Genomic DNA, 27,896 nt, shown 5'->3' on the forward strand with positions numbered 1-27,896 from the left:
TGCTGCCTTGTTGACAACATGATCGAGCGGTGAGGGCCCTCCTCCCTCACCGCTTTTTCCCGTTCATGTCACGTGTCATAGAACGGTAACCCCGTGGCTCAGCATAATCGAATCCGCTCATTGATTCAATTTAACCGTTACTGGTGTATAAAAACTCAGCAAAAAAATAAACATATTCTCACTGTCAACTGCGTTTATTTTCAGCAAACTTAACATTTATAAATATTTGTATGAACATACCAAGATTCAACAACTGAGACATAAACTGAACAAGTTCCACAGTCACAGTCACAATGGAATAACGTGTCCCTGAACAAAGGGGGGTTCAAAATCAAAAGTAACAGTGCATTAAGCAGCTGCATTAAGTACTGCATCTCCTCCTCATGGACTGCACCAGATTTGCCAGTTCTTGCTGTGAGATGTTACCCCACTCTTCCACCAAGGCAACTGCAAGTTCCCGGACATTTCTGGGGGAATGGCTCTAGCCCTCACCCTCAGATCCAACAGGTCCCAGACGTGCTCAATGGGATTGAGATCCGGGCTCTTCGCTGGCCATGGCAGAACACTGACATTCCTGTCTTGCAGGAAATCACGCACAGAACGAGCAGTATGGCTGGTGGCATTGTCATGCTGGAGGGTCATGTCTGGATGAGCCTGCAGGAAGGGTACCACATGAGGGAGGAGGATGTCTTCCTTGTAACACACAGCATTGAGATTGCCTGCAATGACAAGCTCAGTCCGATGATGGTGTGACACACCACCCCAGACCATGACGGACCCTCCACCTCCAAATCTATCCCGCTCCAGAGTACAGGCCTCGGTGTAACGCTCATTCCTTCGACAATAAACGCGAATCCGACCATCACCCCTAGTGAGACAAAACCGCGACTCGTCAGTGAAGAGCACTTTTTGACAGTCCTGTCTGGGCCAGCGACGGTGGTTTGTGCCCATGTTGCCGGTGATGTCTGGCGAGGACCTGCCTTACACCAGGCCTACAAGCCCTCAGTCCAGCCTCTCTCAGCCTATTGCAGACAGTCTGAGCACTGATGGAGGGATTGTGCGTTCCTGGTGTAACTCGGGCAGTTGTTGTTGCCATCCTGTACCTGTCCCGCAGGTGTAATGTTTGGATGTACCGATCCTGTGCAGGTGTTGTTACACATGGTCTGCCACTGCAAGGATGATCAGCTGTCTGTCCTGACTCCCTGTAGCGCTGTCTTAGGCGTCTCACAGTACGGACATTGCAATGTATTGCCCTGGCCACATCTGCAGTCCTCATGCCACCTTGCAGCATGCCTATGGCACGTTCACGCAGATAAGCAGGGACCCTGGGCATCTTTCTTTTGGTGTTTTTCAGAGTCAGTAGAAAGGCCTCTTTAGTGTCCTAAGTTTTCATAACTTCTTAAATGCCTACCATCTGTAAGCTGTTAGTGTCTTAATGACGGTCCACATGTGCATGTTCATTAATTGTTTATGGTTCATTGAACACGCATGTGAAACAGTGTTCAAACCCTTTACAATGAAGATCTGTGAAGTTATTTGGATTTTTACGAATTATCTTTGAAAGACAGGGTCCTGAAAAAGGGACGTTTCTTTTTTTGCTGGGTTTATGAGGTATAAGTTAATGGCGCATGTAGGCAAAGAAACTCAGCACAAATTCACAAGGTATCGCTCATTTCCAAATCTCACTCAGACATAGACAAAATGCACGAGCTTGCTAGGAGTCGAACCTAGAATCTTCTGATCCGTAGTCAGACGCGTTATCCATTGCGCCACAAGCCCGTTGCTATCCGGTAGAGCCACCGTAGCTCTCATCCTGCGCTGTGAAGAAAATGCTCAAAAACAGCGCAGAAGAAAAACGCATTTGTTTTGAGTCGGATACTTCTATCAGCAGGGGCAGCTCTAGATTTTTAGGGGCTCTAAACTAGATTTGGTTGGAGTCTCCCCACCTCACCGCAAAACATTCTAGCGCGTCCGCCCCTTTCCCCCTCCCCCCTGACAGCTGAGAGGAAGTGTTATGTTTTAAAGTTCATTGCCGGCAGTTCTACACATTTTGCCACGGGGCAGAAAGAAAATGTTGCCATTTTCTAACAAATGTAACGCAAGAAAATCAATGGGGGTCCCCTGGAGGGTCCCCTGAATGCCCAGTCGGTATTCGATTACTACAAGTTTAGATAGCTGGCTAGACTAACTACTAATCTAAGAATTGACATAATTGTCAGCCAATCCAGTGACTGATATAACAAGATAAAAACTGCTGATGCACAACCAACTGCTGTATTGTACTATTCTTACTCTCAATAGTAAGTTGAGACCCTGACTAAATAAATAAAACAATGGTTCGTAATTTTAAATTTTCTCCAACTACAGTATCTGTTTTCCAACCTAATCTATATAAAAAGATGTATAAAAAAAAATCTTGACAATCATGAATTTTTACTAAGATTCAAATGTTATACAGATATTGTCAAATGGTTGCAAATAAGTAATTATAAATATAACATTTTGTACAAATTAGGATTCACAACCTGTGTACACAAAGTCATATTCATACATTTTATTTTTTATCACCAACTATACTAATGCCTGTTAGAAAAATATTGTGCCCCGGAGCCACTTTTCATTTGTCCTGTTATGCATAACATCTAACTGGAGCCTTTTCCATCTCAATTCTTACTGACTCCCAATAGGCATGTAAATTGATGGGCACACTGCATCAGAGATAAATGAATCATTTGCAGCATCCCAAGAATTTGTTGGCCACACAGTATTTTCACACACTGAGCCCAACACAACAGCCATAGCCTTGGTAAGCAGACTGGGTGCAAAGACTACAGCCGAGCCGACAGCGTTTGAGCATCATCCTCTGTCTCCAGGATTCATTCACAGGCCTCCCTATCCCTTTCTAATGAGACCCCTGCTATTTGTCTGACACCAGACTGGATCAGACGACCCAGCACACAGCAGGACTGCTCACCCTGGCCCAGTTGTGTCTGAGGGAAATGAGATCCTATCCTGGACAAACTGTCCCCCTGGTTTCCCCAGAGAGCTTTGGCCCAGAGATAGCTCGGTACTATGAAGCGACTGTGCATCTGCAGCAGGCCCCAATCAAAACAGCCTACCACCTTATGGGCTGCAGTGTTTAGGCATAAGACCAATCTGCAGAACAGGACACTGATTAGACAGGGACCATGGTTATACTTCACATGGCCCTCACAGCCCTATATACTGATACCCTGATTACAGCTACTTACTTATTTTACAGCTATTTATAATACTTTATTATCAATCCAAACTGCTTATACGAATACTTGACACAGTTCCTGGGTACTTGATTATGATAACCAAATCTGCTACAGTCCCATGGGATGTGATACACGTTCAAATTCATGAACTTCTTTGAGGAAAAGATCATGATCATTAGAAAGCAAGTTACGGACTGCTCTTTAAATCTGCGTATTCCTCCAAAGCTCAGCTGTCCTGAGTCTGCACAACTCTGCCAGGACCTAGGATCAAGAGAGACACTTAAGTGTTTTAGTACTATATCTCTTGACACAATGATGAAAATAATCATGGCCTTTAAACATTCAAGCTTCATACTGGATCCTATTCCAACTAAACTACTGAAAGAGCTGTTTCATGTGCTTGGCCCTCCTATGTTGAACATAATAAACGGCTCTCTATCCACCAGATGTGTACCAAACTCACTAAAAGTGGCAGTAATAAAGCCTCTCTTGAAAAAGCCAAACCTTGACCCAGAAAATATAAAAAACTATCGGCCTATATCAAATCTTCCATTCCTCTCAAAATTTTTGAAAAAGCTGTTGCGCAGCAACTCACTGCCTTCCTGAAGATAAACAATGTATACGAAATGCTTCAGTCTGGTTTTAGACCCCATCATAGCACTGAGACTGCACTTGTGAAGGTGGTAAATGACCTTTTAATGGCGTCAGACCGAGGCTCTGCATCTGTCCTCGTGCTACAAGACCTTAGTGCTGCCTTTGATACCATCGATCACCACATTCTTTTGGAGAGATTGGAAACCCAAATTGGTCTACATGGACAAGTTCTGGCCTGGTTTAGATCTTATCTGTCGGAAAGATATCAGTTTGTCTCTGTGAATGGTTTGTCCTCTGACAAATCAACTGTACATTTCGGTGTTCCTCAAGGTTCCGTTTGAGGACCACTATTGTTTTCACTATACATTTTACCTCTTGGGGATGTCATTCGAAAACATAATGTTAACTTTCACTGCTATGCGGATGACACACAGCTGTACATTTCAATGAAACATGGTGAAGCCCCAAAATTGCCCTCGCTAGAAGCCTGTGTTTCAGACATAAGGAAGTGGATGGCTGAAAACTTTCTACTTTTAAACTCGGACAAAACAGAGATGCTTGTTCTAGGTCCCAAGAAACAAAGAGATCTTCTGTTAAATCTGACAATTCATCTTGATGGTTGTAAAGTCGTCTCAAATAAAACTGTGAAGGACCTTGGCGTTACTCTGGACCCTGATCTCTCTTTTGACGAACATATCAAGACTGTTTCAAGGACAGCTTTTTTCCATCTACGTAACATTGCAAAAATCAGAAATTTTCTGTCCAAAAATGATGCAGAAAAATTAATCCATGCTTTTGTTACTTCTAGGTTAAACTACTGCAATGCTCTACTTTCCGTCTATCCGGATAAAGCATTAAATAAACTTCAGTTAGTGCTAAATACGGCTGCTAGAATCCTGACTAGAACCAAAAAATTTGATCATATTACTCCAGTGCTAGCTTCCCTACACTGGCTTCCTGTTAGGCAAGGGCTGATTTCAAGGTTTTACTGTTAACCTACAAAGCGTTACATGGGCTTGCTCCTACCTATCTTTCCGAGTTGGTCCTGCCGTACATACCTACACATACGCTACGGTCACAAGACGCAGGCCTCCTAATTGTCCCTAGAATTTCTAAGCAAACAGCTGGAGGCAGGGCTTTCTCCTATAGATCTCCATTTTTATAGAATGGTCTGCCTACCCATGTGAGAGACGCAGACTCGGTCTCAACCTTTAAGTCTTTACTAAAGACTTATCTCTTCAGTAGGTCATATCATTGAGTGTAGTCTGGCCCAGGAGTATGAAGGTGAACGGAAAGGCTCTGGAGCAACGAACCGCCCTTGCTCTCTCTGCCTGGCCGATTCCCCTCTCTCCACTGGGATTCTCTGCCTCTAACCCTATTACAGGGGCTGAGTCACTGGCTTACTGGTGCTCTTTCATGCCGTCCCTAGGAGGGGTGCGTCACTTGAGTGGGTTGAGTCACTGACCTGATCTTCCTGTCTGGGTTGGCGCCCCCCCTTGGTTTGTGCCGTGGCGGAGATCTTTGTGGGCTATACTCAGCCTTGTCTCAGGATGGTAAGTTGGTGGTTGAAGATATCCCTCTAGTGGTGCGGGGGCTGTGCTTTGGCAAAGTGGGTGGCGTTATATCCTTCCTGTTTGGGCCTGTCCGGGGGTATCATCGGATGGGGCCACAGTGTCTCCTGACCCCTCCTGTCAATTCAATTCAATTCAATTCAATTCAAGGGGGTTTATTGGCATGGGAAACATGTGTTAACATTGCCAAAGCAAATGAGGTAGACAATACACAAAAGTGAAACAAACAAAACGAATTAACAGTAAACATTACACATACAGAAGTTTCAAAACAATAAAGACATTACGAGTGTCATATTAAATATATACAGTGTTGTAACAATGTACAAATGGTTAAAGCACACAAGTTAAAATAAGTAAGCATAAATATGGGTTGTATTTACAATGGTGTTTGTTTTTCACTGGTTGCCCTTTTCTTGTGGCAACAGGTCACAAATCTTGCTGCTGTGATGGCACACTGTGGAATTTCACCCAGTAGATATGGGAGTTTATCAAAATTGGATTTGTTTTCGAATTCTTTGTGGATCTGTGTGATCTGAGGGAAATATGTGTCTCTAATATGGTCATACATTGGGCAGGAGGTTAGGAAGTGCAGCTCGGTTTCCACCTCATTTTCCTGTCTCAGCCTCCAGTATTTATGCTGCAGTAGTTTGTGTCGGGGGGCTAGGGTCAGTTTGTTATATCTGGAGTACTTCTCCTGCCTTATCCGGTGTCCTGTGTGAATTTAAGTATGCTCTCTCTAATTCTCTCTTTCTTCTCTCTCTCTGAGCCCTAGGACCATGCGTCAGGACTACCAGGCATGATGACTCCTTGCTGTCCCCAGTCCACCTGGCCTTGCTGTTGTTCCAGTTTAAACTGTTCTGCCTGCGGCTATGGAACCCTGACCTGTCCACCGGACGTGCTACCTGTCCCAGACCTGCTGTTTTCAACTCTCTAGAGACCGCAGGAGCAGTAGAGATACTCTTAATGATCGGCTATGAAAAGCCAACTGACATTTACTCCTGAGGTGCTGACTTGCTACACCCTCGATAACTTCTGTGATTATTATTATTTGACCATGCTGGTCATTTATGAACATTTGAACATCTTAGCCATGTTCTGTTATAATCTCCACCCGGCACAGCCAGAAGAGGACTGGCCACTCCTCATAGCCTGGTTCCTCTCTAGGTTTCTTCCTAGGTTTTGGCCTTTCTAGGCAGTTTTTCCTAGCCACCGTGCTTCTACACCTGCATTGCTTGCTGTTTGGGGTTTTAGGCTGGGTTTCTGTACGGCACTTCGAGATATTAGCTGATGTACGAAGGGCTATATAAAATAAATTTGACTTCAAATAAATTTGATCTCACTAAAGCTATATATTTGCAAACTTTTCAGTGTAAGAGGAGACATGATAAATCATCAAATAAATAAATAAATGGAATCAATTTAATGAAGGAGGAGGAGCCCTATTTAACATGTTCAAGTGACTGCGGGGCAAGATAAGCATGAGGGAAAGAATTGGGAGTTTCAGCGCATAACTGGTGAGAAGTCATTGTGAAGATTGGAATGCAGAGAGCAGTGTCAGGGAGGCTGCAGGCAATTACCTCTGCTCTCAGTGCTGAGGAAGTACAAAGGTAGACGGGTCTACGATTTTACTAGAGCCGTGGCTACCTTGGGGCTGTGTGATATAGAAAATAGTGTTCCAACATAATGAGAAATATGTCATTAGCTGTAAGGAAAAAACCTTGGGAGATAATATAATAGTCTCTCCTCTATTGGATGCTGCTGAGAAATGTCCCCATCACTTGAAACAATCCAAACTAGAGACTAAATTATCCACAGAAACCACTACCAGTGTAAGGAAATTAGCTCAATTTCCTTTATTTTTTATATATTTTTTTACAATACAAAACATTAACATACGAAAGACAACATTTAGACGCACATGAACATCACTCACATCACACCTGCCCAGCCCGAACAGCTCTTTCAATATTTTGAACCATATGCTTTTTCTATTGTCTTAATGGAGGATTGGTTTATTTCAAGATAATTAACGAGAAGACTATCGTCCAACCCATTGGGTATCTCACTGCACCCTCATATGACAGGTCTTGAAATATGAACCAAAAAGTACATTTTCATTAATACTTCTGACAGCCAACTTTCTAACTCCACCCATTACTTTTGGACTGTATTGCATTCCCAAAAGGTATGGATTATTGAGCCCTTGTTAGTTTTACACTTAAGACATGACTCTCCTTTTGCTGTATAATTAGTGAATTTTGTCTCTTGTATAATACATTAGTTTACAAATTGCATGTATTTTATTTTTTCTACATTGGTCAGTGCAAAATTGCTTTTTAATTGTGTCATGGAAGTACATGTATGTCCTACTACCAAATAATTGACTGTTTCTATACCTTTTAGTTTTCCATGTTATTATCGGTGCATTCTGAACAGCTATTCAAGGGTTGTTTTTTTGCTAGTGAGATGGATTCTACAAGAACCAATTTCAGTTTCTTCCATATTGTTATAGTGTTCTTAACTATGAAGTTAATGTTCTTAGCTTTATCCTTTGAAAAATAGACATGTGAAAAGATTCTGGGGGTGAGCATGCACATCTTCAATAGTTACCCATTGTTCCTTTTAAGTGCATTTAACAATGTCTCAAGTAAAAGCCTTGGTTGGCGAGTTGATACAATTCCAAGTCTGGGAGGTTAAAACCACCCTCAGATTTAGCGAGATGTAAAACTTTTCTTTTTATTCTGAGTTTATGAGCTTGATTTCCTTGTAAGCTAGTCTAGCTGTGTGATATCTTGAAGTGGGCCTTCTGGTTTGCTCATCCACTGAAAGTGACAAAGAACAAACCAACCATGGAATGATTTCTCAGACATTCTTTTCCATTCTCAGAACAAACTTTTGTTGATCAAGTCTATTTTTATTAAAGCATTTCAAGTAGTTCAAAAAAATAATAAACATTTGCACAGTACTTTTAGCAATTTTAGTAAAATTGTTCAAAGTGAGCAGAACAGGAAACAGAGCCAAGTAAAGAAAAGTAAATAGTAAAGAATATTGAAGATACTGTATAAAACACAGCAGACATTAAAATCAGACAGTAGTACTAGACTTTTCCATTCTGGATTCTCTCGGTTTACATCACTTACATTTCAGAGCCCGCTTTTCTCAAAATACTTTTAGCAAGACAAATTAAAGACAGAAATGTAAATCCCAGGCACCACCCTCTATACACCCACCTATTACCTTACCTTAAGGAGAAGAATGATTTAAGACGACCACACTCCGATGAGCCTTACTAAATGCCAAAAGGTAACGAGAAACAATATTTTACTATCCAGCACAAACCCATACCCACCAGCACCAAACAGAAAGAACAAAGAAAGACATGTTAGAATCAAGGGAGGATCAGTTTTGTTTCCATTTCAGAGGCTCTCTTGTAGACATTGTATGTGGCTACATAGATACGAAGAGCAGTTTTTCTTCATTCGATAATGATCAGTTTTGGGAGGAAACAATCAAGGCATTAATATGTGAAGAGGCCTGCTTGTCATTAATTAAGCTCCAGGACACTCTTCCTCGGGTCTACCTACCTGATAAGGCATAACGGGCCAGAATCAGTCATAAAATATCAATATAGTCACATATCATTTAAATGGGATAAACAAAGTCTTAAAAAATAAAAGTCCTTAAGGTTACCTCCTGAACTTGAGTACTAGTCTATGTTCATTCTGAGAAACTTATTTGAGAGACCTTGGTAACAGGCTTTGAAAGACTTTCAACACCTGGCACACAAATACAGGACAACAAACAGGACAGTACATTTATCCCACATCCTCCCCTCTCCCTACAGTCAGTCAAGTTGACCTTCTAAAAGACACCCGAAGTCAAGCAGTGTCACTTTTGCAATCTGTTTCCTCAAGCCTCCTGAGACTTCAGCACTCCAAGCTGATAGAGTCTCTTTGGATATCCTGCCTTCTGGGATTGTCCTGGTCTCCGTGGCTCTGAGCAGGCAATACATTACAAACCCCACTGACCTCCACAGACCGTGGAGTTGCAATGGGCTCAGTAGAATCAGACTCAACTCCATTTAGACACATTGTTTATGTCTTTACACAAACCACAGACTATGACATATAGGTCTCTTTTGGTGGAGATCATCCCCAGAGCAGAGCTATGTCCAATAGAGATGTGGGGTTAAGGAGACAGACAGGACATGCAACACAGATATGCATCATAGGAGAGACACGACATGGAAATGATAGCCAAAGGGAGAAAAGTTAGAGGTAATTGGTAGCCTTATCAATCTCAGTTCATATGTAACAGCTTGGCATAGCTGGACACTCAGACATTAAGCCATTGTTGGACTTTTTCCTCCACATATACAAATATCTGAATTGCTAAAATAAGAGACAAAAGAAAAAAACAACAATCACATTAAAGCCATCCAGGATCTTCATCTGGCAAACCATTCATCACATTCCTAATGCATGCCATAAGTGTAAAAGATTCCTCAAGCAGCCTTCAAATTGGTATGTAACAGGGCATTCAGTTGTTCCCAGGTCAGCTCTTAAAGACTGTGCGTTTTATTAAGGTAACAACATTGGTGAGGGCAGCCGAGCTAGGTGAGAGCATGTCCAGACCAGTACAGTGACTGTCTGTGATGGCCTCTGTAATATTGCCCCATATGGACCCTGGCCTGTGTTCGCAGGCTCTGGCCAAGGCCCTGTGACTTGAATGATATGTGACAACGTTCAGTGGCATAGTCATGAGGTGTAGCACCAGCCAGCCCTCGGACAACCTTGTATGCTAAAGCATTGAAGATTCTCTTTCTCCCTCCATCCTACCCATCTCTAGTGTTATAAATTGTATTTGAATGTTTAAGGACTGTTGGAAGATTAGTCCAAATGAGGACTAAAAGAGATCCAAATAAAAAATCTCACATGGAATGATCAATAGACAAGTACATCTGCTGCATTTAGCGGTTCAGTGATTCACATCAATGCATTGAGTCAGAAAAAAATAGCTGAAGAGAACAATATGTCATAATTAAGTAAAATTGTTAAAAGCAAACCTGTCTGAATATGACACCTTCCACCAGCCCAATGATATCCCACGACATCACAACAGTCTCTACAACTCTGTCAGCTCTCTATACCCTCCAGTCCTCCGACAGAGGACTGCTTTAATCTTATTCAGCTTTAGGTTTACATTCCCTCCATGTTCTGATAACCGAGGTCTGTTCTGATCCACCCCACATGAGCTTCTAAATGTGACAGACAGCGCTTTTTGTTGTTTTATTAATCCTGAGAGAGTGAATTAAAACAGTAAATAATCTTTATCAGACAGCAGGAAAACAATCGATTTCATATGATACAAAGAAAAAAATCTATAATCTCAATATCTGTACAATTGCACGCAGAAAGAACATGTATGCTTTGGAAATAAAAGCCTGTGCATTTTTTCTTATCATGTTTTGATTTAAAAAATAATAATTACATTGGCAAATTAGTCTCTTCTGCGACAATGTCTCACATCCTGGCTTTGCATAGCAGCAAAAACCCATGTGACCTGCAGTCCTGTTTTCCTGCTCAGGAGGGCAGCACTTCAGAAAGGAAAAACAGATGAAAGAAAGACGCTAAAAAGGAGGTGAGGAGAAGCTGCATTACCACAATGCTGCTGCTCTCCCCTGCACTCCAGTAAAAAAATAAAGAAACAGAAATCAGTCATTTTCTCTTCCCGTCATTGCCAAGAGCTTTCCTATAATATTTTCTGCTTACAGCTGTGTGAAGGACAGCTGGCTCCCAGAGCAGTGGTGTTGAGTGAGTCCGTTAGGTCCTGGAACTGTACGTCTTGTCTATTGAAATCAGTTCTGTTGACAGTTTCAGCTTTGCAGATGGGTGGTTGCAATGAATGGTACAGGTAACTCTTTGGAGTGAAATGTTCCCACTGTAGGCACTAGGAAGAACCAAGGCAAAGAGGGGCCCAGTGTCTTAATGTCTCATCTGACCCAACTGATAGTTCTCTCTGGGCTGGCGTTGGTTGCGCTGCTGCTGGGGCTGCTGGCCATTCGATTGCTGCTGTCTCCTCCTCTTCAACGTGCCTGCATGGGAGACACGACACACTGCTCTCAACATCATAATACTCACACACATACCTGCTTGCATAAAATTACCCAGAGTTATACTTCTTCCATACACAATGATTATTTTGTCAGTCTAGCTGGGGAGATAGGTTCCCCCCTCCCCCCAGTGTTGAGGCGTAACATACCTGGCAGTGGCTTGGGTGGAGGCAGTTTGGGGTTGCTGCTGGGTGTGTGAACACTGCAAATCTTGATGAAACCAGCCATCAGCATGATGAGAGCAATGCCCATCAGCAACACTGCCCACCAGTGAGCCTGGAACACAGAGTATGCCAAGTCATATTTTTTCAGTGTCGGACACAACTTTCATATTGAAGCCGGTAAGAACATTTCATAAAGAGAGATGTATTTAGCTCCTGAAATTGTTTTTAATGCCAACGGGAGTGACAGTTTCAGCAGTAGGGTGCACTAATATTCTGAACAACACAGGTAACTACAGTACAACTAGGACATTGGCTGGGCCTGGGACACTAACCACTATCCACTCTGCAATGTTCTCGTAGAGCTCTGCGTTGAAGATGGCTTTCTTTAGCCTGGCCAGGGGGCCGTCTGCGTCCACCAGCCGGCACCTCATGAACACGTCGCAGTAACCCTTGAAGTCATTGCAGGGGGAGCCTGGCTGCAGCGTGGTGATCTTCTTGCTGAAGAAGCGTGCCCACTTCTCGGAGCCCGTGCTGCTGCAGGTGTCGGGTTTCACTGCAGGGAGGGGGAGGAGAGATGGGGAACGCCACTGTGAGGTCACTGCTAACAGGACAGTCCCAGTCTTTGCAGGGTCTTGGTGGTTTAAGATAAATGTTATATTGGGACGGATGGACAATAATGAGCCGATGATAGTGGTAACAAGTAAATAACAGATACTTACTTCTCTCCTGACAGCAGACGTGGCACAGCTCAGTCTCGTCTGTTCCCTCAATACTGGCACAGGTACACACCTCCAGACCATACTTCTCACAGATGGAGCCAGAGCAGCCCTGGTCGACAGAGATGTGGAGAGGGAAAAAGAGGGTGAGTGTCAGCTATGCTCCATTGTCATGATTTAAAGCATTTCAGAACACGTTTGGTCAGAGAACTAGACCATACCCCGTTGAGGCAGACTTGTGTCTCTCCATGGCAGGCGGTGAAGTTGGCTTTGGGTTCAGAGGTGGGGCACTGGGCAGTGCCTCCGTTACACATGCCCTGTTCAGCACACTCTGACTCCTCCCTACACTTATCATTGGAGCCCTTGAAGTTGCACGTCGGTGTACAGCACGGACCCTGGCTGGGACTGCACAGAACACACACCAAAAGTCAGTTTTCAACTTCCTTTTTACTAAGGCAGAAACAAGTTGAATACTATATTAAATAAATACTACAACAGTACTAACCATAAAATCAACAACATTTTGTCGTACATTATTGGCCACCTACCTGCAGATTTTGCCGGGCTTAAGTTTGCACTTGTTGCCGTCGGCCTCATTGGCGTTGTAGCAGCACTCGTCTTTACACTGGTCACTGTAACCACAGTCACACTGCTCCCCTGCCTCCACCAGACCATTACCACAGATGGGCTGGCCAGACTCTGCACACACGCACACAAATACAGGAAGGAGTGATGAGATGCAGTAGAGGACACATAACCTTGGATGTCCATTCCAATGACAAGCGCACCCACACTTCCTATGCACATGCAAAGATGGACGCCCGCAAGTGCATGTGCGGACACACACACACACAACCTCAGAAAGACGGCACTTACCCACAAAGCAGTTGCCCCTCTTCTTCTCCAGGACCTGACTGATGTTCCTCACGCTGCAGATGGAGAACTTGTTGTTGTTGAGCTTGTCCCCTGACGTGGCCCGGGCGTACATGATGTAGTTCCCCTGCTCCTTCTTCTCCTGGGCCTTGGACTCTCCTGGGGTGCACTCTGTCCCAGAGTCATGCTGTCAAACCATAGGGAAGAGGTTCATAGGGAGCCAATGAGCATCCCTCTCCTCCCTCAGGAGGGTATTAACATAGACTCCTCCACTACTGGGACTTTAAACCAAGAGAGATCCCATGGTGAGTGCCTCAACAAAGTGGTACTCAAGTCTATACAACTGATTAGCATGTGCAGTATGATCTGGTTAGAGCTGTGCACTGAGATAAAAGACCTGACTAGAACCAGACAAGGCCCAGGACAGAATACTCACCGGAGAGCCAAAGTTGTGTCCAACCTCGTGTGCGAAGGTGATGTGGGAGACCTTGGGGGGAACATGGGAGGCGTAGTTCTGCACCGTGATGATGCCTGTGTTCAGAGACTTCTTCTTCCCATCAGAGTACAACTTACTCTTCTCACAGATACCTCCAGAGCTCCCTAAGAACACAGTAAACCCACTCATCAAGATTACATACAGTACACACCATGGAGGAGGATTCTCTTTCACACCCAACAACCTAACAGGACTATAGGAGGATTCCATGGCATTGAGGATGTACTGTTTCCAACTCTGACACAATGAATGATTCACACTAGAAATGCGTGACACACTTATTGGAGTAAATTAAACCTGATACTCTGCCTGGAATGAATAAGCAGAAGTATTTGCTACTGTAGGGGAGCAGAGGGTATTTTGGGCCCAGTGTCCACCCTTGTAGGTGAGACACAGAGACACAGACAGCAGCAGGAAGAGGAGGCAGAGCAGCCAGGTGGTGCTGAATATGCCCACAGGGGGAGAGTGGCAGCTCGGGCACAGCAGGGGAGCTGAAGGACGCTGCTCTACAGCCGCTGAGAATGCCAATTTAAACTCGCTCACTTACCCATTTTCAAAGAGAGAAACGCACTGTCTGGAACACACACATTGACAGACATGGCCAGTCAGCTGTATAGTGCGAGTGTGGAGCAGACTCACACACTTAGATTTTTAGCAATCAATTTGGGAAACGTGGTTTGGATTGAATAGGGCCCCAGTTTCATATTGTGTTCAAAGGGAGTGTTTAAAGTCAGCTCAGATAGTGAGAGTGAGCAGTGACAGACAGAGCTGAGTCAGAACAGATTCTCTGTCCCACCCTACAGTACTATCAGATTCAGCTGGCACATTGCCGGTCTGCCTCTAGGCTCCCGCTGCACTACACACTCAACACTGCTCAGTCTTATATCCCAGTTTGTGTGTGTTGAGGGGGGGGGGGGGGAGATCCAATCTCTCCTACGACTGTGGACCATGGAGGATTTCTATTTTCTAACCAGCCAGGCTAGGAGGACTGGGGCTCTGCTGGAACGCCAGGCAGTGGCGACATCTTTATCTGAGAATAGCCTGTGTGCTTAGTCATAAGTAGGCCACACCTTTGACTACAACAGCTTTTAGACACACAGAAACATGAAACCTAAGCACTTTACAATATAGGCACATATTTGTGTGTAGTGTGGTAAGTGGTGTGTGTGTGGAAAGTGGTGTGTGGTAAGAGTAGGAGGAATGCCTCCATTGAAGTCACTTATGAGTGTGGTAATGGTTCAAATCCATTAAAAAGCCCATTACCCAGGCCTGACTGGTGTCTCTAGTAGCCGTCTGTTCTCAGTCCACTCCACTGGAGCGTTCAAGGCATATCTCTTCTCTACTAACCCACAGCCTCCCTATACAGACCCAGATCGATTCAGCCTGCTTAGAACATTGCTTATTTGCCTGTATTGATCCATAGTGTTTGTTGTTGTTTTTCATCTTGGGTTCTGTGAGTCAGAAGTTAATCAAAATATGTTGACGATAACTGGGCCAACTGACACCGACTCTTCATTTAAACCTCATGAAGGAAAACAAAGCCTGAACTCTAACCTCTGAGGGTGCAGCTCATTGAAAGAAACGTATAGCAGTAAAGATGTGAACGTGGGGTTCATATACAGTACTGTCCACTCTCTCTACCTCTTGATTATTACTGTGAGGATATCCTGAACCAGGCACAGCCTGCATCTGTATGGCATACCGCTCCAGTCACACTCAACAACTTCCTATTATTCTAGTGTGAATCATTAATTCAGAAGTGTTGAGCCTATACTTGTTTAGCCTACTTGTGTGTGTGACAGGGCCATTTCTGTCTGTGTGCTGTGGCTGTCTCATTGATTTCTCCCTTCTCACAGTCCACACTACTGACTGACTGCCTGTCACCACTATGGGGTTGGTGGAGACCAGAGGGAGACCCAGCTGCAGGCTATAGAAAGGGGTGTGTGATCGTCTCCATGGACTGTTTCACATTCTACAAACATCTTAGAACTTCCTTCAGGAGGACTCTGAACGTAGCTCCTTGTTGAAGTGAACCTTGTTTGGAGGACGCTGCAGTTTTGACAAACACCCAGCGAGGGAGAAAGCGGAACACACAAATATGCTGAGTAGGCAAAAATTAAACAACTTAAAAATGCATTTCAAGTGGAAACAGCGTGGAGACGAAGCCTTAGCAAATCCTGCCCTCCTTGGCCTTGAAAATTAAATTACAGACATGCTGGTGGAACGAGAGGGGATGGGGGTTGGGGGGTTAATGGACTGAAGATCATTGAGTGTTCTGATAGTGTGCAGGACTCAGAGGGCAGAGAAGGGAACCTGCAGCACAGCTTTTGCTTCTTCTCCTCTTTAGAATGGGGCGATCCCATTAGAGATACTGGAGCCAGAGAGTCTCTCACAAACCACTGGACACCGGTGACTTCTTGGATGCTATACCTTCCTAATCTTTAAGTAGGCATAAATGTCCACTATTCTCAGTTTTCTTTTTTAATTCTCCACTGAATTCCTACCCTGAGAGCCATTATGCAAATGAGTGCAGTACACAAGTTCAATTGGTGTGTGTGTACCTGCAGGAGCTCCGACCCAGGCCAGGCCCAGCACCCCGTCGTCAAAGTCCCTGTCGCTGAAGACGTAGGCCAGGCAATAGTCATCATGGTTCTGTTCTGAGTTGAGCTCCAGGAACTTCTCCACCCCGATGTTAGCGAAGCGGAATGGATTGGTGATGTCCCGCTCATCATTGGTCGTGTTAATCTGAAGAGATTGAAAGGAATGGGCTCATTGAATAGGTCATGAGTAGGTAATCACAGCCACCCACGCATCCATTTGGAAAATGTGGCACCGGACATTTGACCTGCAGCATTTTAATTTACCGGACATTTGAGGAAGTTACCGGACCCATATGCATTGGGTGCGTAACCTGATAAGGGCGTCCACCCAGAGTGCTCAGAATGACATACTTTACATTTAGATTATATTAACAGAACATGCAAGTCAAGAATGCAACAATGTGCATTCCTTCTTACCGAATTCTGAAGCACATTTTGATGTCAGAATAACATGTACTTTTCCTCAGCCAACAAGACCAGTAACGAACAGCAGAATCACTAGCCTTTGTCAATCTACTATTCCCTCCATAGTAGAAAAGGTTACATATTCTATTGGTCAGCTTGTCGAGACCCTCGACAGACTCTGGGACAGAGAATTAAAAAGAAAAAGCAATGAGTCTGATGCAACAGTTCAGAACGTTGAGCTTAAAATGTTGAGACACTTATTTCTTTACATTATAAACGCAGCAATGAGCACAAGGCAGTAGGCTACGTGTGAATGTTCCTTCCATAATGCAATTAGCAGGAAAAAGCTCACCGGTTTCATGTGACAGATGAAAATATCCGTTAGAAATGTAGAAAGAGGGGAGATGTAATATGCAACGCATGGGCTGCTAATATGACTAGGGTGGGCCTTGGGCTACTGGACAATTAAAGTTTATATAAAATAATTGCGTCCACGGATATGGTCTTCTTTTGGCTAGGTTACTTTGAAGCAAGGTAACGCTTCGAACACACCGACTGCGTCCTGCATCACTGCTGCATAACATTTTGCGCAGCTAGGCAACTATACTGATGCAGTCGCATGCGGTTGGACACATGGAGGAGAGAATCATTTTCGCAGTATCCTCAAAACCGTGTCTTTTTAACACAATTGCTGACAGCTACAGGGACATAAACACAAGAAATGCTGCTTGGAGACAAGTGTCCACGATAGTAGGATTGCCAGGTCAGTTTAGTAGTGAGCTTGTGCTAGATGTGGCTAGTTAGCGTTAGCTAGCTTGCTAACCTAGCCAATGAGGTGTGTGTGTGAAAGAAATAGTCAAATAAATTGTGCTAGTTACTACCCCTGATAACTTTACCAAATAATCATGTTTGAAAGAGTGTATGCTAGATAAATAGCAATAGAAATGGTAGATACTACTGTACCCCTGATAATTTGACAGATAACCGTGTGTGTGTGTGTCTATGTGTACAGTAGGTGACATGTCCATGATAGCTATCTAATAACTATGGTTATGCTAGGTAATGGTTTGGCTTATCATGTTCATGTCTATGTAGAAGAAGACTGTAGGAGGAAGTGGAGAGGACTCAGGGACAGGTATCAGAGAGAGAGAAGGGCAGAAAAAGAGAAGAAGAGGTCTGGGTCAGCAGCTTCAGGCCAGCAGCCTTGGTTCTTCTGACACATTCTTTCTTTTCTGGATCCATTTATTGTTCATGTTCCTTCCTGTACTTGAATACTTATTAAATTATGTTTTCATAGTCAGTTGTTTATTAATATCTCATTTAGACTTAATCTGCTTATTTCTTGATGAAAGTAAAAACACATTCTCTTCCTAATTCGTTTTTTTCCCACCTGTATTTTGTCAAGCCAGTGAACATGGTGGTAAACTGTACTATTTGTATGGACCCTAGGTTACCCTTTCCCATCATACTAACTGTATGTCGTATAACCTTAATTCGTGCTCCCTGATGTAGCATGCCAGGTGTGTATAATACTGACGTTAATGGAAGAGGGAAGGGTTTTAAGGTGTGGTCTTAACTCCCAAATTTCACTTAAATATAACTTGCAAATTAAGAGAGACAATGCTACATAAAGTAATCTGGGGGAAAAATGCAACTTTATGGACAACGGTGGATGGTTCTTAAAATAACCTTGGTGTTAGGGGGCTCTTAAAAGAGCAGTTTCACTCCACGGCATACTGCCATGGGACTTCACCTGCTGGCGATGAGAAGTAGGTGGTCAGCTTCTCCCTCACCTTGAGTGCCTGTCTGGGGGCGTTGTTGACACCTGCCCTGGTGACATCAGGTAGGTGACCATTTGGCGTGCCCATCTCCATCCGGAGCGGCTCCTGGAATGACCTCTGCAGGTAGTTGTGGAGAACACATGTTGTGGAGAACACATGTGGCCTTCACGCAGGCATCGACATTTGAGGGGCTGAGACCAAGCACTCTCCAATACATTCTCCACCGGGCTGCCAGAATCCCAAAGGCGCATTCAACAACTAACCTTGCCCTGGACAATCGTTTGTTAACGATCCTTACAGGCTTTGACAATGGCAGCTGGTGTCCAGCGTAGGGCCTCATGAGGTTGGGTCTTAAAGGGAAGGCCTCGTTGCCGACGAAGATGTGGGGAACAGGTCCCAGGTCTTCAGCTCCAGGGAGTGATGCAGGTGGTGGAATCTCCAGGGTGCCATCCTGAAGTGCCTGGCCGAAGGCAGAGTCCCGGAGGGTCCTGCCATCACTACCCTTGCCGTAAGCACCAACATCGACAACACGGATACAGTAGATGGCATCTACTATAGTCAAGAGTACTGAATATGAATATGTACCCTTGTAGTTGTAGAATTGCGAACCTGAGCACGGTGGAGCCTGGATTACTACATGTTTCCCGCCAATGGAGCCAAGACAGTTGGGGAAATTCCACCTCTCCAGGAACTCGGCAGCAATGGCCCTCCAGTCTTCCTCCTTGGGGACAGGCATGTATTCACCAACCAGACAGTCCCAAATGGATTGTGCCAGAGGGGACAATGCCTGCCACCGTGGACCGTCCAACTCGGAAGCTGAATCCAATGGTCCTGTAGGAGTCCCCTGTCACCAAAGAATCTAAAATATAATTAAAAATAATGATCAATATTGCGTGTAACTTGAATTCCACCCACATATTATATATACTCATATATCTACCTCATTACAGTTTATTATGCTCTACTAATTATATTGTAATACTCATCAACCATCATTAACAATGCCTTGAAACACTACAATTCAGTCTATGACTATATCAATAAACTGTAGCCCAGGCCAACTCTACTCTTAGAAAGAATGGTACTATCTACTTAAAAGGGTTCTCCGGCTGTCCCCATAGGAGATCCCTTTTTGGTTCCAGGTAGTACCCCTTTTGGTTCCATGTAGATCCCTATTGGGTTCCGTGTATAACATTTTCCCCAAAGGGTTATACCTGGAACCAAAAAGATTATCCTATGGGGAAAGCAGAAGGACACTTTTGGAACCTTTTTCTCTAAGAGTGTATGTGAGAGTCCAATAAGAATGTAATGAATGACTGTAACTGTCTTGAACTACAATGGGTCCTGGAGAAGACTAGCCTACCTTCATCAGGGCAGAAGGCACCTCAACTTTATTTTCATTTGGTAACATTGCATAATTAAAAAATGATTATAAACCAACTTTGGGAAAAGTTATAGTCCTAATGAACATTCTGTAAAAGTACATCTGATATGAAATAGGGACTATTAACTAGAGAGCCCTTTAGCTAGCTAGGTTGCACATAAAAAAAATGTATTAATCAATTATGGTATCAAAAGCTTTAAAAACGTACTAGAATATAGCTTACCGGAGACAAATCGCCAGGCGTTCAACTGGGCTGATGGACTCCCGGTAGTTGGTATCCATCCGGGCGATCCTGGCTCCAACCATCTGGAGCAGGTGATTGAACTGGCTTCGGTCCAGACGAAAGTAACTTCGGAATTCCTCTCCAAACAGTCGAAGCTCTTGAATGAGACGGTGAAACTTCCCTGCCTGCTTTCGGGACTTGAACCATCTCTGGACCCACAGACCTGCGCTTTCGGCGGGCCTGGTCCCGGCCCAACAGCGTGATCAAGACCACGTTCCTCAACGTTGGTCTCATTGTTGAAAGAGCCTACGCTGCTATCTTGACTATTTATTATTGCATTTCGCTCCAAAACGGCATTTGAGGGAAATTATATTATAGGCTCTCACAATTAATTTGTGGATGTCATCGAATAAATAATATACTTGGCAAATAAATGAATATAAAATGTAAAGAAATTCTTCAGTCAAACTGTTTTTATTATGTCATCCGTTTTTTTTTTTACTGGATATGTGTGCAACAAAAATTAAACATTCACATTTAGCTACTTTCTGTCAAGTAAGTCTACGCATACAATTTGATGCATACGTTCGATAAATCGCACTGCCTCTGCAACTGCCTCTGCAATGCAATGCTGCAAAGCAAACGCAGCGTTCCACTGGAAATTAATGTACTTCTGGTGTATCTAAACGCAATGACGCAGTCGGTGTGTTCGAAGCGTAAGACATGCCTCATAATATGTAGAAAAACATTCAGGGTTCAAACAATTAAGTATCTATTTTCAAAATGCATACTACCTCTAGCTAATTGCAAAGTGGTGTGTGACGCGCTGATGAAGCGTGTCTTCTGTTACCTATACATTTGCTGTTTGAGATGCTTTAGCAACAGCTCTCGCACTCTGACAGATTTTCCGCTCAAAGGCTCCGTATCTGTATGCTGTATGCGTGTGATAAATAAGATAACCTTACAAAACTAATATACTGTACACAAGTGTCAATTTAATTCAACTAAATGAACCTATAGGCCGACTGGTATTAACATCAATGAATACGCTAAAAAGCATTATTTTGCAATGGGATTTCTTTCTTCTTCTCCCGGACAATTGACTGTTATCGGCTTTAAAAAAAAAAGCTGTCTATTACCGGCTAACAGAAACCCTGACACATACATGATAGGGGAACAGACAGGAGCTTTGTTAGGAGGGCCTACAGTAACTGGTCCCTGGGGTATTGGAGAAGAGACTTCAAACAAAGGCCACTGTGTACATCACTATAAATCATTGCCAAAGGTAACTATTCTAATGTGTGTTTGAAGAGAGAGTGGGAAAAGGCTTTAGACAGAGAGAAATGATTCTACTTAAAAAGTTGCCTGCTCCTTGGCCCCAGAGAAACCTTTTGAGAGAGTTGTTTTGAATTTTGGAATGCGTCCCTGAGCTCCTTACTTTAAATGGCAGCTGGTGTTCACCTGAGGATTTTAAGGATTTATTAGGTCTTGGAGTGTGGTGGAATACTGATGAGTGAGGCAAATGGTGGGGCTCACCACCCACACCCCCCCCAACCCCCAGGCCTGAACACAAACTCACCCTGATCCTTTTGACCATGAAGCTGATGTTGCGGATGCCCAGGAAGTCAGTACCCTGGTAGATGGAGTCAATGGCCTTTACATGGCTGGAAATCTAGAGAATAGAACAGTCACCATTAGATTATGAGAAGTCTAGAACAACTGCACTGCAGAGAGAACATCAGATTAATCATAGCATGACATTAAAGACATGACATGTCTGTTAGCCCACCAATGAACACATGAATAATATCTTTAACTACAGAATCACTGTGTTCAGCCTATTGGAATCAATCTGTTGATGACTTGCTCCATACTGTCCAGTCCATCCTATAAACAAGCCTCTTGTCTCAGAGCTAAACCACAATCCTAACGAACACATTTACTTCATCACAATTAACCTTTTTCCTTTATCTCACCTATGGAGAGAGTGAGTGTCCACAGAAATTACATTTTAATCAGCTAGTCTCTCCTTTAACGGGACCCTCTACTGTGAAAGGCAGCATTTCCTTTGCATCTCATTTGTTAGGCTATAGAACTCAGTCAGGAGGAACAAGTCTGTGATGCTGGGCAGGCTGGCTGAAGGAAGCCAGCCAACAACAACTGATCAGACCCACAGACAAACACTATTCTGTTTGTAATCCATTTCTCCTGGCGGAATTAAAGGGCAGGCCCTGGTTTCCCCCTGCCAAATGATTCAGAGTGTATGTGTGTGTGTGTGTGTGTGTGTATTAGGGTTCACCTTCTTTAGTCGATTGTTTGGTCGATATGCTGTTGGTCGACCGAGATTTCATTAGTCGAGCAGTCGCAAATTGATCAAAATAATTAATGGCGCATAAGACACCTGTCTGATTCGTGCTTGTCTCAGTGGACTAATCCATTGGAGGCCACTGTGCCATCCAATGGATTAGAGAGTGCCATACATCTCTCTAAGATGTGCTACTGAAATTGTAAAAATAATATATTATATAAGAATAATGGTGCAACACTGATAATATTATATAACAAAAGCGCTCTGGATAGAGCGGGATGGATAGCGGGAGCTGTCCACGGTTCTGAAACTTAATCTTCAGTGTGCCGTTGAATTAGTGCCTTTCCCTATATGTTGCTATGTGCATAATAATGGTGTTGAGAACAATGCGACAGACGCAGTAGCGGAGTGAGGAAACCAACTTAATTAGGTCTATAACCAAACTGTTAAACATGCCTGGCTTTATAAATCGTCCATATACATCTACAGAAATAAGACAGATCCTGCTTCTATTGACAGTTTGAGTGTTTGTTTAATAGCCTACTGATTCCGTGAGCACCAATCCTCATGCAACTGCAAAATGTTGTATAAAGCAATTTCACAAATCTGTCTATTTATAAATCTTTGCTATGCTTTAATAAAGGCTTTGCAAATGATTTTCATTATAAGTAATACCAGAGTCTGTTCTATTTTATATAGTGTTGTTTACACTTCCAAACGGGCAGAAAAAAGTATAATATTGTAATCTAACAGCACCTGTTTGCTACACAATACTCATTCAGAGCTTGCTCCTATATCCTCCTTTCTCTTCAATAGTTTCCACAACTAAGTCAAATGTCTTACACACATCCAACTTCCCCTTTCCCTCCTGCGCAACCAGTAAACATTCTCCCGTTTCGAGTTTATTTTTCAAGTCATCCTGATCCATTTTGCTGTCACGTGTTACAGTGTTCAGAGTTTGCTACAACCAATTTATTATGTGATTATGATATGCTATAGGTCAGACCCTATTGGTCAGGTGCATGCACTGCATACATGTTTTACGTAAAGAGAGCAAGGGTCTAGGGAATAGGGAATGTTTTTCCTAAACGAGGTATTTTGGTAACAGAACCTTTCAGTCAGAAACAAGAAAGAAACAAAATGGCTGTAATTATGTTGCAGCTTCAGCACAGACAGCGGCAATAAACACTTGCCGTGGTGCCTGTTCGCTGCAGCAGGGAGGAGAGAGAAACAAGGTGCACCAGTCACACAGGCTCTCGCTGTCATTTAAATTTAACACAGTGTGGCCATCGGGCTCCCTTCTTGAGTCATTCGTGTCTTATTTAATCAAACATTGAGCTTAAAGCATCAGACAAGCTCAATGCATATAGTTGATTATATACAAACTTTGGGTGTTTCTATATATGGAAAAATACACTTAAAATGTAGACCAATAGAATAGTTGAAAGAATAGATGACTCAGTCAACCAATATTTTTTTTTTTAGTCTGGGACAGCCCTAGTGTGTGTACAGCCTCAGTACCTGTGCGATGACAGCCTCTCTGGTGCCGTAGTACTTGAAGAAGAGGTGGTCAGTCTGGATGAAGAGCTGGCAGGTGTTCTTCTCTATCTGAGCTGCTCTCTTCTTCCTCAGGATCACCGGACCATGTCCATGGGACCTCTCCTCTTCCTTCACCACACTGCTGGGATCCTGCAGAGGCAACAACCAGAGGAACGACCACCATTAGTCAACTAGGAGGGAGAGATGGATGTGAGGGAGAGTGATGTGGAACGAGGGGAGCTGGAAGAGGGGAGAAAGAGTGAGAGAGGGAAGTGAGAGGTAGAAAAAAAGATCCCAAGACTAAGAAATGACATGAGAAGGTGACCAACAGGAATGTGAAAGGATTTCTGCCATTTTGGTCAGGGAAAAATCCCATGTCTTCAAATGTGGAGAATAAGGACCCTGGCTTCTGAAGGGAGGAGGGAGAGGTCTTCCAGAACATGGGGAAACATTTCCTAACACAACCCTGGTCTGGTCTGACTCATCCCTGGGGAGAGAGAACACTAACTCCTCACCCTGCCAGATGATCTGTGACATCACTCTACTCAGTCATCCACAGAGCTGAAAGGGATAAGAACCCAGGAACAATAAGAAGAATCTGGCTCCCGTTACAGCTCCAATAACAACTTTGACTTAATCACTTCCATGTTTCCTTATCATGCTAAGTGTTATTTTACCATGGAGCAAGAAGATGCGAGGTGGTTTATATGGTCCTCCTGTACTGTGTCCAGAATGTGTACGTGGTTGTACAGTATTGGTGAGTGCTGTATAGCTATAGGGTTGGTTTCACAGTGGGGTATTATCAGCTCACCTTGAGAGGCTCCTCCATAGCCGAGGCCTGGTACTTCTTCATCCTTTCAAACACTGAGTGGTCAGCACAGCCCCCCTCCGAGCCATACTTATGAGGGTAATCTGGGAGGAGAAGAGGAAACCATCAATATGAACTCAACCGTATTACCAGTAATATTGGTTCTCTCAGCTTCAGACTAAACCGGCTTAGAAGGGGAATGAAAAAGGTTGTACACAATAGTAGCCATAGGCCATAGTGTGGTCTCAACTACTCTATACAAGGCCCTCTAAAACATACCAGTATAACCTCATCTAATCTATCCAAGGCCCTCTAAAACATACCAGTATAATAACCTTACTATCTCTAGCAGCAACATTCATCTGAGGGTGGAGATATCTGTTCATTAGGACAGAAAGAAGCTGTAGTTAATATCTCTCTCTGTGTGTGTAACAAGGCCTAACACAGTCTCTCTCTCTCTGTGTGTGTGTGTGTGTGTGTGTGTGTGTGTGTGTGTGTGTGTGTGTGTGTAACAAGGCACAGACACAGACTGTCTACGCTAACTGAAAGAATAAGCCTCTGTTCACCGCTGGCGTCACCTTCTCCAGGCTGGAGAGTAACAAAGCAGTATTCCTCCCAAATTACATGTCACTGACTCACTCACTGCTCGACTTTCCTCTGCCAGAGGCTCTGAAAAACCCCAGACTCAATAAGGAGCAACACTACTACATGCAACTAAAGTATCCAGAAAAGTCCAGTATACACCTTCACAATTACTAACACAGATCAATGTCAAAGAACGGTCTGAGATACCACAGAGTCCAGATTTAAACCTACATTTAAGCAGTGACCGTGTCCTTGCCCTCTGCTGACAAATAATGCCATTGCCCAAAACAACATGTGGTGCTGTGTCCCTCTGTGGACTGGCTGGCTGCTGGAGCATTCCCAACGGGACCAAATCAGTAAAAACAGACACAGAGCTGGGTACTTTACAACCCAGCTAAAATGGTGATCCTCAAGAACACAGTTTTTTCACGGGCATCTGCCTAAAGCAGGTGCCTAGATCCAATTTCCTCATAAAAACGGAACATAATTTTGATTAACGCATCCAATTCAAATCTATTGACTCTGGTGTGATGTCACCCATTGAAGAGCAGCCAGCAATCAAGTTGGAGAGCACCCTCCCTGTCATCACCATCCTGTTCCTAAATGAGCCAATAAACAAGCAGTCTCACCATAGTACAGAGTGCCACTGTAGAATGAGCTCAGCGATCACTATGCAGAACACAGAACTGCACAGTGAAACACTAATGAAAATGAGTAAACCATAGTGACACAGAACTCTTAGCAGAGAGCCATAATTGCCTGTGGAAATATGAAAACTCTTATAATGAGTTTTTGTAATCTACACTCTTTACCGTCACAGCAGGCGTGAATGCTAATGAACTCCAATTACGGCTGTGTGTTTAGACAACAGGATAACACATAGGCTTTCTACTTCTTCTCTAGTTGGCTTTATCTATTCACAGCAAACTACTTCTGCCATCTCTGTCTGATGTCAGTCCCTACAGAACGAAGCCATTTGTTCAAGGATGAAGATGCAGGGTTGGGAACAGGTATGGAGGACACACAGGGAGGCAGGCAGTCTCTTTTGGGTATGCCACTTTTGTCCTGGTTAGGTTACGTGACCTTGGAAAACTTCTGACCCTTATTATGCGGGAGACGGAGGTAGGCAGAGTAACATATGGATATGCTGTTTTGGGTTTGGGCAGAGCGAGGTGAACTCAGGGGCCTCAGCCGGGGCTCTCTGGGCCTGGGGAATGGTGCAGTGTCAGCCAGGCCTGACAGCTCTGTTGCTGTCTAAGCGGGCAGCATAACAGAGCAAGCAGGGTGAGGAGGAAGAGGCGGTGTGTGTGTCACTAATGAGGACTCTGGGATAACAGAGCCATCTCTCCCTCACCTGAGCAACATGCCCTCCATACTCTGCTTCAGATACCTGAGACAGGACTTCAAAACACAGGCCAGCACAATCCCACACTCAGCACTTTGAATGTTTTAACCTATACACCGCAATACAACAACCCTGAATACACAGAATAACTGAATACATATGCCATCAATCAATCAGGCCGTTACTGTACAATGTGCTGATAATAAAACAAGGTCAGGTCAGACTGCTCTGTGATCAGTTCCAAGCAGAGAGATTATTCACTCCCCCAGTCGTCCCCAGATAGTAACATGCAGTGAGATGGAGTCAATAACGCTGACTGCACGCTTCAATAGAGGGCTCCTCTCTCCACTGCATCTTTTCCCTAATGTACACAACACACAGTCAATGCCACTGCTCTAGTCAATAGCGAAAGCCCCCCTAATTACAGCAAAAACACACACCAGTCAATCCTACTAGGATCATGTAATTACAGTACATGCATGCATCATTTAGTCTTCAGCAATCAGTACTAATACATCCATCACAACATACTGGCATATAAATGGACTCCAAAATGCCTCCAGAGTGGCGCAGCAGTCCATGGCACTGCATCACAGTGTTGAGGCATCCCTTCAGCCTGGGGTTCGATCTCAGGCTGTGTCACAGCCAGCCGGCCGGCCGTGGGCGGCACACAATTGGCCCAGTGTCGTCCGGGTTAGGGGAGGGTTTGGCCGAGGGGCTTTCCTTGGCTCATCACTCTCTAGCAACTCTAGCTGACTTCAGTTGAACGCTGTTTCCTCTGACACATTGGTGCGGCTGGCTTCCAGATTAAGCGAGCGAATGTTAAGAAGCAGCGCGCCATTACGGGTCATGTTTCGGATGACGTATGACCTGACCGTCGCCTCTCCCGAGCCTGTTGGGGAGTTGCAGCGATGAGACAAGATCTTAACTACATATTGAATATGTAGTTAAGAACATGCCAGCAGCATACCACCCTGCATACCACTGCTGGTTTGCTTCTGAAGCTAAGCAGGGTTGGTCCTGGTCAGTCCCTGGATGGGAGACCAGATGCTGCTGGAAGTGGTGTTGGAGGGCCAGTAGGAGGCACTCTTTCCTCTGGTCTAAAAAATATCCCAATGCCCCAGGGCAGTGATTGGGGACACTGTCC

General features: G+C 44.0%; 1 protein-coding gene and 1 non-coding gene across 2 annotated transcripts in view; both read right to left on the reverse strand.

Annotated features, from left to right (window-relative positions):
- Window positions 1–1,706: 1,706 nt before the first annotated feature.
- Window positions 1,707–1,779, reverse strand: trnar-acg (transfer RNA arginine (anticodon ACG)). The gene has a single exon. It is a non-coding gene; the product is annotated as a tRNA-Arg (tRNA).
- Window positions 1,780–8,303: 6,524 nt separating this feature from the next.
- Window positions 8,304–27,896, reverse strand: part of LOC129834543 (disintegrin and metalloproteinase domain-containing protein 10-like) — an 85,840-nt gene continuing 66,247 nt past the window's right edge. Inside the window, exons 5-16 of the mRNA XM_055899637.1 lie at window positions 24,823–24,923; window positions 23,994–24,161; window positions 21,744–21,836; window positions 16,333–16,516; window positions 13,712–13,875; window positions 13,279–13,462; window positions 12,951–13,101; window positions 12,624–12,807; window positions 12,406–12,514; window positions 12,019–12,239; window positions 11,672–11,798; window positions 8,304–11,504 (exon numbers count right to left, since the gene is read on the reverse strand). Of these exons, the coding sequence (XP_055755612.1) occupies window positions 11,395–11,504; window positions 11,672–11,798; window positions 12,019–12,239; window positions 12,406–12,514; window positions 12,624–12,807; window positions 12,951–13,101; window positions 13,279–13,462; window positions 13,712–13,875; window positions 16,333–16,516; window positions 21,744–21,836; window positions 23,994–24,161; window positions 24,823–24,923 (1,796 nt within the window). The 3' untranslated portion in view covers window positions 8,304–11,394. The remainder of the gene's footprint in view (window positions 11,505–11,671; window positions 11,799–12,018; window positions 12,240–12,405; window positions 12,515–12,623; window positions 12,808–12,950; window positions 13,102–13,278; window positions 13,463–13,711; window positions 13,876–16,332; window positions 16,517–21,743; window positions 21,837–23,993; window positions 24,162–24,822; window positions 24,924–27,896) is intronic.

Source organism: Salvelinus fontinalis, chromosome 35, assembly GCF_029448725.1.
Source record: "Salvelinus fontinalis isolate EN_2023a chromosome 35, ASM2944872v1, whole genome shotgun sequence".
Taxonomy (NCBI): Eukaryota; Metazoa; Chordata; class Actinopteri; order Salmoniformes; family Salmonidae; genus Salvelinus; species Salvelinus fontinalis.